This window comes from Podarcis vaucheri (assembly GCF_965113315.1).
Source record: "Podarcis vaucheri genome assembly, chromosome: 16".
Lineage (NCBI taxonomy): Eukaryota > Metazoa > Chordata > Lepidosauria > Squamata > Lacertidae > Podarcis > Podarcis vaucheri.
This window is the reverse complement of record NC_138754.1, coordinates 15,004,562-15,022,202: the sequence shown is the minus strand read 5'-3', so window position 1 is coordinate 15,022,202 and position 17,641 is coordinate 15,004,562. Positions and strand designations below refer to the sequence as shown.

The window sequence follows — 17,641 nt, the reverse complement described above, 5'->3', positions numbered from 1 at the left end:
GAACTACAACTCCCATCATCTCTGATAAGGGATGGGGAAGGAAACTGAATCAGTTTGTATTTAAAGACAAACTCTAATTCACACTTTTCAAAACAGTACATGAATCATAACACAGCCACCTTTTGAAATTCACACTTCTCCAAATTTTGCCGTGCAGTTCTCCAGCGAAGTGATGTGTACAAAAATACATATACTTGGACAAAGCGTGCATAAAAATGCATATATTAGTGAAAGTAGTGTACAAAAACACATTATACTGGAGAAAATTGCTTTGCAAAAACTATCTATTTTGCCAAAACTGAATAAAAAAATGTGTATATCAGGATAAATTCACAATAAAATGCTGATGGGTTTTCAAGCAGGCGTTTGAAAAATAAATAAATTGCACGCTGATGCAGAAATGTGGAGAACTGAATTTAAGACTGGAAAGAGTGCGCTGACATTTTGCGTCCACGCGAGCACATGAAATTTACATGCCTGTACCGTAGGCGTATGCATATCCCACTGCTTCCATCAATTCCCTCCCCACTGAGATTTAACTTTGAGAGGACCTGGGGAGGGGTCTGAAGACTGAAGACTGGGGTGGGCAGGTGAGGGTGGAGTGAAAAAGCCCCTGTGTCTTTTGTCTTCTTAGCTACCATCTTTGATGGGATCAGACTTGGTGGAGGCAAGAAGAACCTTCATTTGTTGTTCATCCTCTTGGAGGGGTCTTGACCTTAAAAGTAAAAGCGATTGAACAGAAATAAGCAATACAGGGCAAGGATCATGCCCTATGCGGAAATGGCGGAAGGAAATGGGCATGTTTATCTAACCGTCTTAGAGACTCCACTCTGGATTTGTGTAGGGTTTACTCCTTTGCCTTTTCTTCTCCCAAAGATATCCCACAAGGCATTTACTGTTCACTAAATGTGTATAGGCTTCTGCCAACCTAGCAGTTCGAAAGCACATCAAGTGCAAGTAGATAAGTAGGTACCGCTACAGCAGGAAGGTAAACGGTGTTTCCGTGCGCTGCTCTGGTTTGCCAGAAGTGGCTTAGTCATGCTGGCCACATGACCCGGAAGCTCTACGCTGGCTCCCTCGGCCAAGAAAGCAAGATGAGCGTTGCAACCCCAGAGTCGGCCACAACTGGACCTAATGGTCAGGGGTCCCTTTATCTTTAAATGTGTATAGGATTCCAGCCTAAAAGTCTTATAAATTCATCAGTTAAAGAAGGGAGGGGGTGCTTTTTTTTTTTAAGTGTCTCTGAGTAGTATATAGAATTCTGTTTTCTTTCTTAAAGGTAAAGGTAAAGGACCCCTGACAGTTAAGTCCAGTCGTGGCCGACTCTGGGGTTGCGACACTCATCTTGCTTTACTGGGTGAGGGAGCCAGCATTTGTCCACAGACAGTTTTTCCGGGTCATGTGGCTAGCATGACTAAGCTGCTTCTGGCGAAACCAGAGCAGCCCACGGAAATACCATTTACCTTCCTGCTGGAGCGGTACCTATTTATCTACTTGCACTTTGACGTGCTTTCGAACTGCTAGGTTGGCAGGAGCTGGGACTGAGCAACAGGAGCTCCCGCATCCCTGTTTTCGTCCTTAGCCAGCCCAATTTGAGGGCAGGGCCACCAGGGCAGAAACCTCCCCAAAGCGTTAGATATATCTTGAAACTCACCGTCTCTCCACTTCCTCAATTGTCTCTGCAAGTGGGACATTCCGGGTCTCTGGTAGAAAACAGGCAGCAATGCCAGAGATAATGGGGGCCGTTCCATAGATTATCAGCGGCAACGGTGCGAATATTTCCCCAGTCATCTTCACCAGAGGGGCTATCATGCTACCCACACGGGCCATGGTACCCCCTAGGCCCATCCCCGATTGCCTGTGGCAGGAGAAGAAACTGACGTGAAGATCTGCAGTTTCCAGCTCTTTCTAGAGCTTCTGGTTCGAATGTGGATTGCATGACCGTCAGTTTGCTTAGAGTTTTCTAGGGCAGCATCACAAGATACAAAATAAAAATGCAGGGCTCTTCCAGATGACCTGTTTGTTGAGCAGTCATCTTGATTGGCTCACACAAAGCTTAAGGGGCAGCTAGACAGCTTTACTGAACTTTTCATTCTGATTTCTTGGCAGGGAGACTATACAGCAATGCATTCGCCATGACTTGCTTGTGAGGCGTTTGTACGTCTTCCTTTTAATGATTAATTAATTCCACACTTTTCAATGGGGATGAAGGAGAAGTTCCGTTTTCATTTAAAGGCAAATCTACCTTAAACACACTTTTCAAAACAATACACAAACCGAAACACAGCTAACCTTCACAGTTATCTGAATTTTGCATTGTAGGTTTCCAGGACTCCCTTTGACCCACCTGACCACAGTTGGGAAAAGCTCTCCGGAGAAGATGTAGGCACAGTTGAAGGAGGCTGCAAGGGAGCCTTTGCCGATCACAGCAAAAATCATTCGCAGATTGCTCAGATCTAAGAAGTAAGAGAGAATTGTCAGTTGGAAGCAAAAGTTCACAGAGGATAAGGCTACCAATGGCTTCTAGCCATGATGGCTATGCTGAAGCTCTTCTGTTGGAGGAAATATGCATCTGAACACCAATAGCTGGAAACTGGAGGTAGGGAGAGTTGCTCGGGTCTTGCTTTTGGGCTTCCCATTGGAACATCTGTCTGGCTGCTGTGAGAACAGGGTGCTGGACTGGGTGAACTATTGACCTGTTCCACCAGGACTCTTCTTATGCCTGGGATTGAGGCCAGTGGGGAGGGGAGACACTATATCTTTGCACTAACCAATTTCTGTGCCGCACTCATAACAAGATCCTCACCTGAAGGCACAAAGATGTTGGCCAGGATGCAAAGCCCTGCCAGGATAAGTGACGAAGCCTGGGAGAATCGGCGGCCCACAAAAGTGATGGTCAACACTGAGGCCAGCTTGGCTGGGAAGTCAACAGCGCCAAAGACCAGCTGGGTGAGGTAGATGTTGAAGCCAAAGTTCTGCAGGTCCATGGCCAGCCCATAATAGGCAAAGGCGGTGGAGAACCTGGGGTGACAGATCACAAGTTAGGATGCTCAACCAACACGCCCCCAACTTCCTTGCTTGCCAACAATGCAAAAGCTCTTCTTGTCTTGTCTGAAATGGATTCCAATAATCTGTTGGTTTCAGTTTCTGACAGTTCTTTCTTTCCAATCTTACATTCCGTTCTCCACATTTCCATATCAGTTTGCAGTTTTTATTTTATTTTTAAGCAATCTTGCGAAAGTTCACCAGCCATTTAGTGTGGATTTCTCCAAAGAGTCACATTTGTATGTGATTTTGCACATCTTTGTAAAGCAATTTCCCCCTGGAAAATACAGTGTTGTATGTGATTTTCACTAATATAGGCATTTTAGTGCACACTTTGCTTTAGTATATGCATGTGTGTACACATTACCCGGCTGGAGAACTGCCTTTCAAAATTCAGAGATGCGTGAATGATGGTGCCTGGCACCATCCCTAGGGAAAGCATTGCTCAAACAGGGAGCCAACACTGAAAAGGCCCATTCCTCAGACTTCCTTCTTGAGAAAGATAGTTCAGGTATACGCATCCACCCTCCACCTGCCACTGTGAAGACAGATGCAAATAATTCATTCAGCCCCTCTGCATTCTCCTTATTCCAACACCCCCCCCTTTTGCACCCCATGTTTGTTTGCTTGCATGTCAGGGCTGGGTCATTGGCCAGTTAGAACAGAGACTCAAAGTAAAGTTGGCTTTTGATTCAAGAAAATAGCATACAAGCAGGGAGCACGCAGGCATGGCTGCTCTCAGTGGCAACGTTGCCAAGACTAGCTCTTGGCTCCTCCTCCTTCCACCTAAATCTCCTCCTCTGGATGTCTCCCAAACTGGTTCAAACTCTGGCAGGTCCTTGACCTTTCTGAGCTTTCTGTTTGGCTATATGTAAAGCCCTGCATGGCCTTGGAGTCAAAACGGGAGGGACGCTCAACACAGAGGGACCGGGCAGCTGCTGCAAAGCTGGTGCAGCTTTTGTCCTTTCCACCTTCTCTCTTTCAGGTCCAGGGCCTGATTTTTCTCTCTCTCTGTACCCATATATCTGTACCAGTATACCTGAAGAAGCGTCTCCACCCCCATCGTTCTACCCGGACACTGAGGTCCAGCCCCGAGGGCCTTTTGGCAGTTCCCTCAATGCGAGAAGCCAAGTTACAGGGAACCAGGCAGAGGGCCTTCTCGGTAGTGGCGCCCGCCCTGTGGAACGCCCTCCCACCAGATGTCAAAGAGAACAACAACTACCAGACTTTTAGAAGACATCTGAAGGCAGCTCTGTTTAGGGAAGCTTTTAATGTTTGATGTATTACGATATTTTAATATTTTGTTGGAAGCTGCCCAGAGTGGCTGGGGAAGCCCAGCCAGATGGGTGGGTAATAAATAATAAATTATTATTATTATTACTCTGTCTTGCTCTCGAAGGGCTTTCTGCCTCAGGCTCTTCTCTTTCCCTCGAGCCTGTTGCTCCTTGTGCCTCCCAGCCTCCCTCCATCTCTGACCTGTCTCCAGAGTCCCACCACCACAATCTTGGCTGTGAGCCTTCCTCCTCTGCTGTTTTCCTGGGGGAGTTCTTCGGTTGGAACCTCCTAGCGCTTCTCTTTATCCAGCCAGTCCCTGACATTGCATTGGGGGGGGGGGCAAAGTTTGTGTTCCTTTTTTTTTTTGCCCCAGCAAGAAGAAGAAAAGAAGGCACTTGCCAGACAAGGGAGATCCCGCAGGAGATTCTGCGAATGGCAGGTGTCCACACCAGGTCGGCCATGCCGTGGCTGGCTTTGGTGGCGGAGGAGAGCTCCTTTTGCATGCTGGATTTCAAAACCTGAGCAGGAAGAGAGCAAAGTTGAGATAAACCAAGTAGGGGACGTAAGGTCACCAACGCAGTCCTGCAACTGGATCAGGCCCAAGGCCCATCCAAGCCAGCATTCTGTTCTCCCAGTGGCCAATCATACACCTCTTCTGGAAAGCCCCTGAACAGAACCTGAGCACAGCCACAACTCTCTTCACCTGTGGTTCCCACCAACTGACATTCAGAGACATGCTGCCCCTAACTGTGTAAGCAGACCATAGCCATCTTGGCCTATAGCCACAGATAGCCTAATCCGCCGACACTTTGTCTCCCAAGACTTGTTGCAGAATGAGAAAACAGGGTCATGAAATGCTTTACAGCTCCCGACACAAGTTGGCTGACAATGAACCTGAGCTGTGCAGCAAAGCGTTTTGCTTTTGAAATCAAATTTTAATCTAGCAAGCTCGTGCGTATCATATATAGAAAGGGGGTATACAAATTAAAAGTAAAATGAAATAGTTGAAAGGCATCAAAATATGTTGGCAAATGAGGGACTCGCCCAAGCTAGATTCATAATGGCCAAACGATCTCATGGTTAGCTAAATATGAGTTTATTTGGCAACATTCATGAATGAAAAATGAATAACTAAGTGAAGTGAAATGAAATGGCTGAGCCCTAGGGATCTATGAAATAATACTTCTGAGCATGCTCAGAGTACCTTTCCATCACAGCCAACTGAAGCCAGTCCTCAGGTGTCTCAGGATGGGAAGCCTGAATTTGAACTCTACTGATTAGTTTGCTAGTGCTGTTGCACACACGGCTGCTTCCTAATTTTGTGCCTGTGCAAAAAGTTGCATTTCTTCCTTGTCCTGCATCCCCAGCGTGATGTACCTCCACACTAAGTTTGTCTCCTTCGTTCTTCTTCCCGTTTATTTGGGCGGCTCTCTTGAGGCCTTTCACTGCCTGCTCGTGTTTTCCTGAAATTGCCAGCCATCGTGCCGACTCCACATACAGCCTGCAGACCAAACACAAGGAAAGGGGATTCTTTCAGTAGCTCTCTGAAGGAAGGAAGGAATGGCTAGAGCAGGGAGCAGTTAACTCTTTATCTGAAGAAATGCCTGCTATGGGGAGCCAGGCCTAATGAGCACAGCAACTCTTTTCTATTGGTCTTGCCTTTATGAGGCAGTTGTGGAGGCTGAATGTCTCTGCCTTCCCACAGCTGCCTAAGTCCCCTCCTTTCCCAGATCCTTCCCAGACAATCTGAGACTACACCAATGTGCCTCTCTCTGCTCTTCCCTCTTCATACCTCTTCTGGGAGACCGTGGGGGAGGGGAGCTTGGTGCAGCAGGAGAGAGAGAGAGAGAGAGACACCCTGAGTTCCTCACCAGCCTGACTCATCTCTGCCTTTTGGGCTCCCTCCACTGCTGCTTCCAATTCTGGACTTCTCTCTGCCACCGAATCTCCCTGCTCACTAAACCCTGTTACCTCTTCTGCTTCCTCCTCCTCCCCCTCCTCCCTGTCTGCTCCCTCTGTCCAGTTCTTATCATCCCACCACCTCGAACTCTGAGCCTTCTTCCCCTGGGGGTTCCCTTGGGGATTCCCCAGCTTGTGTCTCCCACCATTCCTCTGCAACCCACCACTCCTTGACTGCTTCTGCCTTCTAGTATTTGTCTGTTGCTTGCCTGGATGGAGAAGTCTGATTTTGGCGTGGCTGAAATATAGCCTCCTGGAGAAAGGTAAGATTCACACCTGCTGCGGCGCCCTCTTTTCCCTTTGGCCCCGCCCACCACTGTCATGTGGCCCCAGGGAAGTCATTCACAAGGAATGTGGCCCTTGGACCGAAATGTTTTCCCACCCTTGCTGGAAGGATATACTGGGAGGGACCGATTTAAAAATGCAGAGTAACCCACAGTGAGCTTGGAGCACCTTCCATTCTCAGTGTTTGGGATTGGGACCTGTGGCGAGCAGGACCCAGCCATGTGTATTACTTCACTTGCTGCAAAATGTGTCAAGCCAGCCCTGATGTACGGGGCGGCCTGAGCCCTCCTGCTCCTGAGCTTTGGGCTTCTCTGCCCCGAAGTCCTGCCCTGGTGGTGCCACTGCCAGCAGACCACATTGACCTACCAGGAGTAGAGGAAGAATACAAAGAAAGGCAGGGAGACTGTCAGCTGCAGCCAGCGCCAGCCAGGGATGGCGTACGCCAGTCCAGCCAGGATGAACTGCCCAGAGGTGTAGCCGTAACCGTTGATGGTGCCAACAATGGCACGGTACTTGGTCGGAATCCACTCCATGCCTGGGGAAGGAGAAAAGGATACATTTTTTAAAAAAAGCTGCTTTTTTCAGGTTGGCAACCGATGTCAGAGGAGCAGGGTGAGTAAAAACGATAAAAGTGTGCAGGTAACAATTATGGGTACCACTTTCTTGCCGCAATTCTTGCTGTTCAGGGTAGGAGTCGTACATTAGTTGCCTAGCTAGGATATCGTTTTCTTTTCCCCATGATGCACCTTTGAACCTGAGCTGTTGACTCAAATTCAAGTTGATTAAGTGCCATGGGAGTTGATTGAGTGGACAGGGCACCGAAACACAGAGCTGTTATAGTCACGTAGATTAAAAAGGGGTAGGTAGTTCTTTTCAAATTGGGAGAAATGTTTCAAAATACAAAAGTAAAGTGTGTAGAAGTGCTGGCTTAGTACAGTTAAAATATAAACTTTTACCCTTGTAAAGTAGGCTTGTTTCTAAATACACACACACCCTCTCCATTTTCCATCCAGACAGTCATAGAATTATAGAGTTGGAAGGGACCACAAGAGATTCACAGAAGATTGGAAGAAATATACGAACTATTTGAAGAGCAAATTATGCTAGTAGGACTACAAGAAGTTTTGTAAGGAGGAATATATGAAATGTTGCAAAGAAGATAAAGAGGAGAGACATTACTTATGATACTTAAATGTAATAGTGAAAGTAAGAAATGTAAATTAACTGGAAAAGATTGGAAAATTTTCAGATGTGATTGATGGAAGTCAAAAAAATTGTATAAGATATAAAAGTATGTTTAATAACTGTTGAAAATGATGTTAAAAAACATATATATATATATATATATATATATATATATATATATATATATATATATATAATTTAGAGAGTTGGAAGGCACCACAAGGGTCATCTAGCCCAACCCCCTTTTTGCCCCATGTGGGGCTCAAACCCACAACCCTGAAATGAAGAGTCTCATGCTCCACCAAATATCCACAAGTAAGAGGCATTGTCAAAGTGCAAGGGCACGTTCCCTCCAGACAAAAACCCCTCAGGGCCAGCAAAAGGTATTGCCTAGGGAAAGGGGGGGGGGGTCTGAGGAGAGTCACGACGGCCAGTTAGACAGGCCTTGGGGGCTACCCTTGGCCCTGGGACCTGAGGTTCCCCATCCCCGGTTTGTAGGATGAAATGGAAGTGGGCCTGTTCTTCTCAGGTGGCTTGTGAAGGGCTGCTTGAGGACTTGGCCAGCGAGAGAGGAGCGTCGAAGTACTCACACAGGGAGACGGAGTTAATCGCTATCCCTGACATGGCCATTCCACACAGGAAGCGGAAAACGCAGTAAGCCGTGTAGTTTGGCGAGAAGGCAGTGGAGGTGCCCGCCACCCCCATCAGCAGGTAGCTCCAGACGATGAGGGCTTTCCGGCCAAACCTAAATGATGGAGTTGAACATGTATTAATGTGAAGCTAAGAGGAGCCTAAAAAAACTCCCTTATATACCCCATCTGGCCATTGGTCTATCTAGCTCACTGTTGTCTCCATGGACTGGCTTTGACTCTCCAGGGTTTCAGGCAGGGGAGCTTCCCAACCCCACCTGAACACACCTGGAATGAAACTGGGAACTCAGGTGTGCAAAGCAGATACTCTCCCATTTGGCTACGGCCCGTCTTCACTGCAGAGATGGGACCCTCCTGATGTTGCCAGTTTGCATTTCTTAGTGCAGAAAGTATTGACCTGATGTCTAGAGATCTTTCTTAGTCTAATTAATTCAAGAGGGTTCTGGAAGCTTCTCTGTGTGAAAGAAGCAAGCAGAAGGTTCATGATGTTTGGGTTATTCCTTCAGAGAAGCTGAGTACAGCTGGTTTAAATGGGTTCTCTTATCTCTTCTGTCAAGGTCATGCTGACTATAAAAGAAAGGTCAGAAGGAGCCTGGGATTCACTTTCTCTTTCTATCTCTGGTGTGGTGTTCTGTATACAGTGGTACCTCGGTTCTCAAACGCCTTGGTGCTCAAACAACTTGGAACCCAAACACTCCAAACCCAGAAGTAAGTGTTCCAGTTTGTGAACTTTTTCGGAAGCCGAACGTGCTCTCTTTGGAGTGCTACACTTCCGTTTTGAGTGCCACACTTTTGTTTTGAGTGTTATGCTGAGGTCTGTCTGTTTTTGAAATTTATTTTGCGTTTTTGTTTTTGCGGCTCTTTTTATTTTGTTTTTGTGAGTGTATGGAACCCAATTCAGCTACTGATTGATTGATTGTGTGACTGCAGTACATTGTTTGTTGCTTTCATTTTATGGATCAATGGTCTCGTTAGATAGTAAAATTCATTTGAAATTGCTGTTTTAGGTTTTTTTAAAAAAAGTCTAGAACAGATTAATCCATTTTGCATTACTTTCTGTGGGAAAGCCTGCCTTGGTTTTGGAAAGCTTTGGTTTTGGAACGGACTTCCGGAATGGATTAAGTTTGAGAACCAAGGTACCACTGTATAGTGTTAAGGTTTAGTCTTATTATAAATTATTGCAAGTTTAAGTTAAGTCTGTTGCAACTGGATTTCTTATGGACAGGGCCAATCCTGAATGTATTGGATTTGTGACCATTATGCTCATTTGCCTTCAGTAGCAGCAAAGCTCTGCTGGATGAAATATTAATCACCTCTAGTCTATTTATTTATTTATTTTTGGCAATCCTGCAACATGGTTAAGTTTTTACTCTGCTAGCTATATGTTGGAATCTGCTCTGGACCAATACTGAGTAGAATTCTATGACAGTTTTGGGGCTACCATCGTCCCTGCCCACAGTAGCTCTTTAGGATTCCTAGAAGTATTTGGACTTGCAGAGAGTTTAAACTTTCAGCATTGCTGGAGCCTGAGAGGCCCACTGGCTTCACCATAAGACCTGCTTTAGGCTCCACCCCTTGACCCAGGTGGCCACGCAACAGGCCACGCCCACATCTCTCACCCACAACCCCAACCACATTGATTTCAAGAGCTGTTATTATACCCCAGAGGAAGGGGACAACCAACCCCCACAGATTGAACTGGGGAATGGGGGAGATTCATCCAGCTTTGTTGTTCGTAGCCATGGCAACCGGCCTTGGAACTCACCTGTCCGAGAGGTTGCCAAACAGCACCGATCCGATCAGCACTCCGGCCATGTAGATGGACTGGGCCATCTGCCTCAGGGTCCGGGAATCACACACCAAATCCCACTAAAAATCGAGAGGGGGTGGGAAGCAGAGACTGTGATAACAAAGGTGGACATAACATTTGAGGCAGCCTCACAGCGGGGCTTAATTTCTGAGCCTGGAAACCTATTTTCAGTGCCTCGCGGAATCTGTTTCCAGTGTCCCAGAGGAAAAATTCTGTGACTGGTGAACTTTGGGCTCTAGGTGAAGGCAATGAAAACAATGACTCATTACAAAGGTGCTGAAAACAGTGACTCATTACAATCCTTATCATACCTAAATATCCCCCTTTAGATAATATAACTGTGAACAAAGTAGAGTGCTGAAAGAGGATAAGGAGTAACTTAGGGAAGTCATCATTTAAAGAAGCTGCTTATTTGTTTGTACATTTACAAATAGGTGCAAACGTTTTATGTCCATGTTTCTGATGCTACCGATTCATCCTACCTACTAATAGTAACCTCGCTCTCTCACGCATCCAAAATCCATGCACAAGGAGGGAGGAATCTGGCTCAGAGGACCCCCCCCCCTCATAGTCCAATTTGCACTTAGCATGCTTGCTGGTAGATTGGGGGGAAATAAAAATAAAAATAAAAATAAAAATAAAAAAATTATTTATACCCTGTCCATCTGGCTGGGTTTCCCCAGCATTAAACATTAAAAACTTCCCTAAACAGGGCTGCCTTCAGATGTCTTCTAAAAGTCAGATAGTTATTTATTTCTTTGACATCTGAAGGGAGGGCGTTCTACAAGGTTGGCGCCACTACCAAGAAGGTCCTCTGCCTGGTTCCCTGTAACCTCACTTCTCGCAGTGAGGGAACCACCAGAAGGCCCTTAGAGCTGGACCCCAATGTCCAGGCTGAACAATGGGGGTGGAGATGCTCCTTCAGGTATACTGGACTGAGGCCGTTTAGGGCTTTAAAGGTCAGCAGCAACACTTTGAATTGTGCTCGGAAATGCACTGGGAGCCAATGCAGAATGGATGGGATCTCTGAGGAAAGGCATGGCTGGCAGGAAGCTTGGACATTTTGCTACAGATCCCACTTGTAGAGACTGAAATACAGATTCTTAGGCTTGAAAAACACCATAGCATTATGTGCCAGATGTGAAGAAATCCCTCCCTTTCGCTGTTACATTTTGACTCCACACACTCTGAACCTCTGGCTGTTATAGCTGACACCCCTGACAGATCTGTTGCTATAAGGTGTTTTGGGTCTACAAAATTTAATGAGGTGTACAAAAACTGATTTGCTTACACAAGTTTTATGCCAAAAATATAAAATGTTCAGTCTTGAATGAGCATCTGTTCTGATTTCTTTTGTCTTTTAAAGCTGCTCTTTAGAATTCATTAGCATTTTGGTGTGACTCTCTCTTCTAATATACGTATGTGTAATTTTGCCTAATGTACACATTTTTGCAAGCAATTTCCTCATATAATGCAATATTGCATGCTCTTTCAGCTAACGGGTGGATTTTTATGTGCAGCTTCTCGCGAGTCAAATATTTTTGATCACTTTATTTGGCAAGCGAACAGCATCCAAATCTCTGGAGAAGTGCGAATTTTGAAGGACAGCTGCTTAGGGGTTTGCATATTGTTTCGGGAAGTGCAAATTAGGGACCTTTGGGTGAACGCAAACCTATCCTCCAGCCCTATGACTCTTTTCATCTCTATGAAAAACTGTTGCCTCATTTGTCCATGGCAGGACAGGAACCTGCCTTACTTACATCAAGTTACACCATTGGTCTATTTGGCTCAGTATATAGTCTACACAAGGGTTTCCCAAACTTGGCTCTCCCTGACCATTGGTCCTGCTAGCTAGGGATGATGGGAGTTGTAGTCCAACAACAGCTGGAGACCCAGGTTTGGGGAACTCTGGCTGCACTGACTGGCAGTGGTCTCCCAGGTGCCATTGGGAATTGAAGCAGGGACCTTCTGTATGTAAATAATATATGCTCCTTTTCCTTTTTTAAAAAGTTAAGATTCTAGACCTCATGGTTCTTAACAAAGGAGCTTGCGAAGCTGCCTTCTACTGAATCAGACCACTGGTCCATGTAGTGGACTTGCAGTGGCTCTCCAGGGTTTCAGGCAGGGGGACACTCCTTCTGCACTCCAAGCAGGTGCTCTACCACTGCACGATGGACCTCCCAGCCACTTATCCTCAACCCCACTCTCTCAAGGATGGTCCAGATAGAGGGCTGCTCTCTCTCACCTCGCTGATGATGGTGTTGGTGAACATGCTCCTGTCGTAGATCCACCCATCAACACATGGCTCAGTGTCCACCACGGCGTTGCTGGGGAGGGTAGCATTTGGATCCAGGAGCCGCCACTGGGTGGTGACGAAGCGGCGGCACTTCTCTACCCGCTTGTTCTCATCCATCGGGATGGAAATCCGGAGGGAGCTCTCGGCTCCCAGCTGCTGGGTGAGGTTGCTGGCATGGCGGGTGTGGTTGGCCGTGATGCGGGGCCGGCAGTGGTGCTCGGGGATCCCTGCCGTGAAATTCTGCAGGAGGTTGTGGTTGGCCAGAAACATCAGAGGGATGGCCAGGAAGGCGACGGACATCCTTTGAAAGCGGCCCATGCCTCCCAGGTTGTCCAGGATATCTGCAAAAGTCATGGTGGTGTTGGTGGTCAGCCGAGTAGAGTTCCCTGGAGGAGAGGGGCTCCCAGGAGACCCTGATGGGATTCAAGCCTCTGCACACTGGTTGGAGTTTACAGAGAACTGGCTTCTTGTGTTTCAGAAGGCAGAAACGTGGCAATCCACAGTTCCCAGATGGCGTGGCCTGAAATCACCAAAAGCCCGCTGTTGCCCCTTGCTTTTCTCTTCACCTATCAATAATATTGCTCTTCTCTCCAGCTCTCCTTTATTCCCAAGAGAATTTAAGAACAGGGCCTCTACGTGTTGATGCTGAGAAGATGCCTTCAGTATATAGGAACCTCCTGGCCAATCCACATGCTTTGAGAAGCCAGCACTTTGTATAAAAGCTTCGGGCCGGTTAATTTTTTACCTCTGAGAGCAGTTTCCAAGGGGGCGGTGGCAGCTTAAATGGAAGATGCTCCATCTATTGGGAAAGGGGGAAGTGGACCGGAGCAGTGGACCTTGGCATGTTACATCACACGGGTGACATAACAAGAGCTATCGCGCTAAGTCATTCTCAGAGAAGACCTACAGAGATGAATGGGATTCAGTTATTCCCATTAATCTCAGTGGGTTTGCTTTGAGGACGACTAGTGGTGGCTACAAAGCTGAGAGATGGAGCTAGGGATTAGATCTAGGGCTTTGCCTCCAGTCTGGATCCTGAAGCTACCAGGGGCTGATCCATGGATGGGTCAAAACAGCCTCTGATCACCCCATTGAGTCAGATTCACCCAGAGTGATCTGGCGCTGTCAAAATGGAGGAGGATATTGGGCACTTAGGGTGGAGGAGAGACCCTTTGTGGCATTCTTCCCTCTCTCCTGACTCTCCTCACCACTGAACCCTGAGGTTCACCACTCCTGACCTGGAATGTGTCTCCTTTCAGCCTTGAGTCTCTGAGGTCAGGAACTGAAACTGGGGGCATCAGTTTCAGCTGAGATGCTTTGCAAAATTTTGCACCTGAAATTCAGGAAGAAGAACACTGCTCTCTTGGCCAGGCTTCCAGTATTTATAACATGCCTGCCAATGCTAAGGCTTCATGCTGCCAGCCAATCACAGGATCTGGTGTTGCCCATATTCCCTTGCATGCTTGAGCAGAGCTCCAGAAGGTGAACACATCGTGTGCCAGGTAGCACACTAGGTTAGCCATAAGATTCCTCATTCTAGATGCCAGAGGATTCAATGTACACAGGCCACACTCACCTCTCCATCCTCCAGCAAGAGGCATTGTCAGAGTTCAAGATCTGGTTCTCAAAGGTTCTGTGGAACCAACTCAATAATGCCCAGGCTTCCCAAATGGCAATACCACAAAGACTGCCTCTCCCCATATGAACCAGCCTGGACCCTACCACCATCACCTGAGGTCCTTCTTCCTGTTCCTCCTCCTCCATGAGAGGTTTGGAGGGCGGCAACAGGAGAACAGACCTTTTCTGTGGTGGCTCCCCGATTGTGCCATGCTCTCCAGGGAAGCCTTCATTGTACACTTTTAGGCACCAGGCGAAAACGTTCCTCTTCAACCAGGCCTTTGGTTGTGTCCTTTTAGATGTGTTTGTGGGACGGAGGGTTCTTGTTTTGTTCATATTCTTGTTTTTATTATGTATTTTGTATTTTTATTTTGTATTTTTATTCTATGAACCTCCCTGAGATCTTTGGATGAAGGGCAGTTATACACATTTAATAAATGCATCATAAATACGGCATGCAAGTTTATTCACATATCCAGAGATAAGCAGGTGCAAACATAACACACCATTAGGAAATGAGCTTGTCTGTTGAAATGCTTTTCACCTGTGCTGGCAAGCTGTTCATTAATCTTACAGGGATGTCATACCACACACCTCCCTTTCTTAAAAACAGGAATAGGTATAAGAATAAAATTAACATACATATCAAAGGGAAAATCAGAGCACCAAAATCAATGCCTACAATGGGGCCAGAGGTCACCAGTACGTAGCCCACCATAGAAAGTGGTCTTTATTACCACCGTTCCTCAAGGAATGTACTATATCTTACTAGTAAGAAGTCTTGAGATGTTACATTCATCAGAAGTCTTTCTTTCACAGACATAAACACACCTCTCATGAGGTGCAACTTTGACTTCATTGGTGCCTTCAGTGTCACTTGCAGACACTACAGTGATACCTCGGGTTACAAACACCTCTGGTTACAAACACTTCAGGTACATTTCCGAGCACAATTCAAAGTGTTGGTGCTGACCTTTAAAGCCCTAAACGGCCTCGGTCCAGTATACCTGAAGGAGCGTCTCCACCCCCATCATTCTGCCCGGACGCTGAGGTCCAGCGCCGAGGGCCTTCTGGCGGTTCCCTCATTGCGAGAAGCAAAGCTACAGGGAACCAGGCTGAGGGCCTTCTCGGTAGTGGCGCCCACCCTGTGGAACGCCCTTCCAACAGATGTCAAAGCGATAAACAACTACCTGACATTCAGAAGACATCTTAAGGCAGCCCTGTTCAGGGAAGTTTTTAACGTGTGATATTTTACTGTATTTTTGGTTTTTATGGAAGCCGCCCAGAGTGGCTGGGGAGGCCCAGCCAGATGGGCGGGGTATAAATAATAAATTATTATTATTATTATTATTATTATTATTACAGGCTCCGCTAACCCAGAAGCCGTACCTCAGGTAAAGAACTTTACCTCAGGATGAGAACAGAAATTGCGCGGCAGTGATGCGGCGGCAGCAGGAGGCCCCATTAGCTAAAGTGGTACCTCAGGTTAAGAACGGACCTTCAGAGTGAATTAAGTTCGTAACCAGAGGTACCACTATAGTAACATGCTCTCTAGGTGGATAAAATTGCCCTGCCCTCAACACGCACTGCCAAACTCTTCATTGGCCCAACTGTAAAACCTTAAATGGCACTTGTTGCACCAGCACTTGTAACTGCCTGGAGTCCTCGTTTGATATGAACGAGGCTACCCACATTTCACGGTGACAGCAGCACAGAGCCAGCTTTCATTAGAAGCATAGAGTTGGAAGGGACCATGAGGATCACCTAAACCAGTGATGGCCAAACTTGGCCCTCGAGCTGTTTTGGGACTACAACTTCCATCATCCCTAGCTAACAGGACCAGTGGTCAGGGATGATGGGAATTGTAGTCCTAAAACAGCTGGAGGGCCAAGTATGGCCATCACTGACCTAAACCAACACTGTGCGGTGCAGGAATCTTTTTGCCCAATGTGGGGCTTGAACCCACAACCCTGAGATTTGAGAGCCAGCGTGGTGTAGTGGTTAAGAGCGGTAGTCTTGTAATATGGGGAACCGGGTTCGCTTCCCCGCTCCTCCACATGCAGCTGCTGGGTGACCTTGGGCCAGTCACACTTCTTTGAATTCTCTCAGCCCCACTCACCTCACAGAGTGTTTGTTGTGGGGGAGGAAGGGAAAGGAGATTGTTAGCCGCTTTGAGACTCCTTAAAGGGAGTGAAAGACGGGATATCAAATCCAAACTCTTCTTCTTCTTCTTCTTCTTCATGCTCTACCAACTGAGCTATCTTTAGAATCTATCCACAACCCAGTGTTTCCCAAACTTGGGTCTCCAGCTGATTTTGGACTACAATTCCCATTGTCCCCCTGACCACTGGTCTTGCTAGCTAGGGATGATGGGAGTTGTAGTCCAAAAACAAAACAAAACCTGGAAACCCGTCTGGGAAACACTGTTCTAGGGCCTTGGAGGACTTTGCTGTAGGATTGTAAAAAGTGCTTCTGCAGGAGAACATGGGGCAGGGCCAGTGAGGGGTGAATTCTAGGAAGGTGTGTGGCCCTTGAAGAGTCCTGGGGGCCAAATAAAGATCAGGCATCAGAGCTGCATTCATCCCGTGCACCTGACGTTTCCTACCCCTGACCTAAATCAATAATCTATCAGGAAACCAAGCTAGTGGACCTGACCCATAAGCGAAGTCAGTGGCAAATAAAATCTGTTAAATACCTGGAGTCCAACTTTTATAACTTGGCTACAGTCCCTAAGAAAGGAAGTTGGGTTGATCATTTCCCTCCTGGAGACTGTGGGCAAAGTTCAGTTACCCAATCATCGAGCTCAACAAGATGGCGGCCTTTAGCCAGGAATGTTTACTGGAATGCATGGCACGGGTTCAAGGAGCAGTTCATCTGCACTCATCTGTTCATGCGCAGCGAGCTGTGCTTGTGCTCTGCGGATCAGTGGTTTGGGCATGGAATGGAAAATCAGGAATCAGCCATTTCTTCCACCAAGTTTGGGTGCAATGTGGCACTCAGTGCATGGAAGGAGCAGATGGGATGAGCACCCACTGCTTAGTTCCTACAACAGCAATGATGGGGGACCAGTGGTCCTTTGAGTTCTGGTGGACTCCCATTCCTTTCAGCCTCATGGCCAGACGTCTGGGATGGTGGTAGTTGCTGTCCAAAAGCATCTCAGGGGCCAAAGATTCCCCATCCTTGTACAGCAGGGTACTCAATCTGTTTGGAAGGCCAGCCATCACCTCTCAGCTCACAGGCTGGTTGTGATTACCGATGCAGGGTAAGGCAAAATCATTCTCAGAATGGAATCATAGAATTTCACGAAGGGACCTCCAGCTAGTCTAACCATCTACTCCAGCCTTTCTCAACCTGTGGGTCCCCAGATGTTGTTGGACTACAACTCCCATCACCCCTAGCTAGCAAGGCCAGAGCTCAGGGATGATGGGAGTTGTAGTCCAACAACATCTGGGACACACATGTTGAGAACTGCTGCTCTACTCCGTGCAGAATCTGCAATGGAGAATGCAACTGTAGCTA

The 17,641-nt window shown here is 47.0% G+C and overlaps 1 protein-coding gene across 1 annotated transcript in view; it reads right to left on the bottom strand.

Annotated features, from left to right (window-relative positions):
- The window catches only part of LOC309521678 (uncharacterized protein), a gene marked incomplete at its 5' end in the record, with an annotated part of 33,615 nt that extends 20,756 nt beyond the window's left edge, over positions 1-12,859 (bottom strand). Inside the window, 10 exons of the mRNA XM_082204388.1 lie at positions 639-715; positions 1,655-1,858; positions 2,348-2,456; positions 2,807-3,021; positions 4,720-4,838; positions 5,698-5,821; positions 6,931-7,099; positions 8,340-8,494; positions 10,165-10,268; positions 12,455-12,859. Coding sequence (XP_082060514.1) covers positions 639-715; positions 1,655-1,858; positions 2,348-2,456; positions 2,807-3,021; positions 4,720-4,838; positions 5,698-5,821; positions 6,931-7,099; positions 8,340-8,494; positions 10,165-10,268; positions 12,455-12,859 — 1,681 coding nt within the window. The remainder of the gene's footprint in view (positions 1-638; positions 716-1,654; positions 1,859-2,347; positions 2,457-2,806; positions 3,022-4,719; positions 4,839-5,697; positions 5,822-6,930; positions 7,100-8,339; positions 8,495-10,164; positions 10,269-12,454) is intronic.
- Between the last annotated feature and the right edge of the window lie 4,782 nt (positions 12,860-17,641).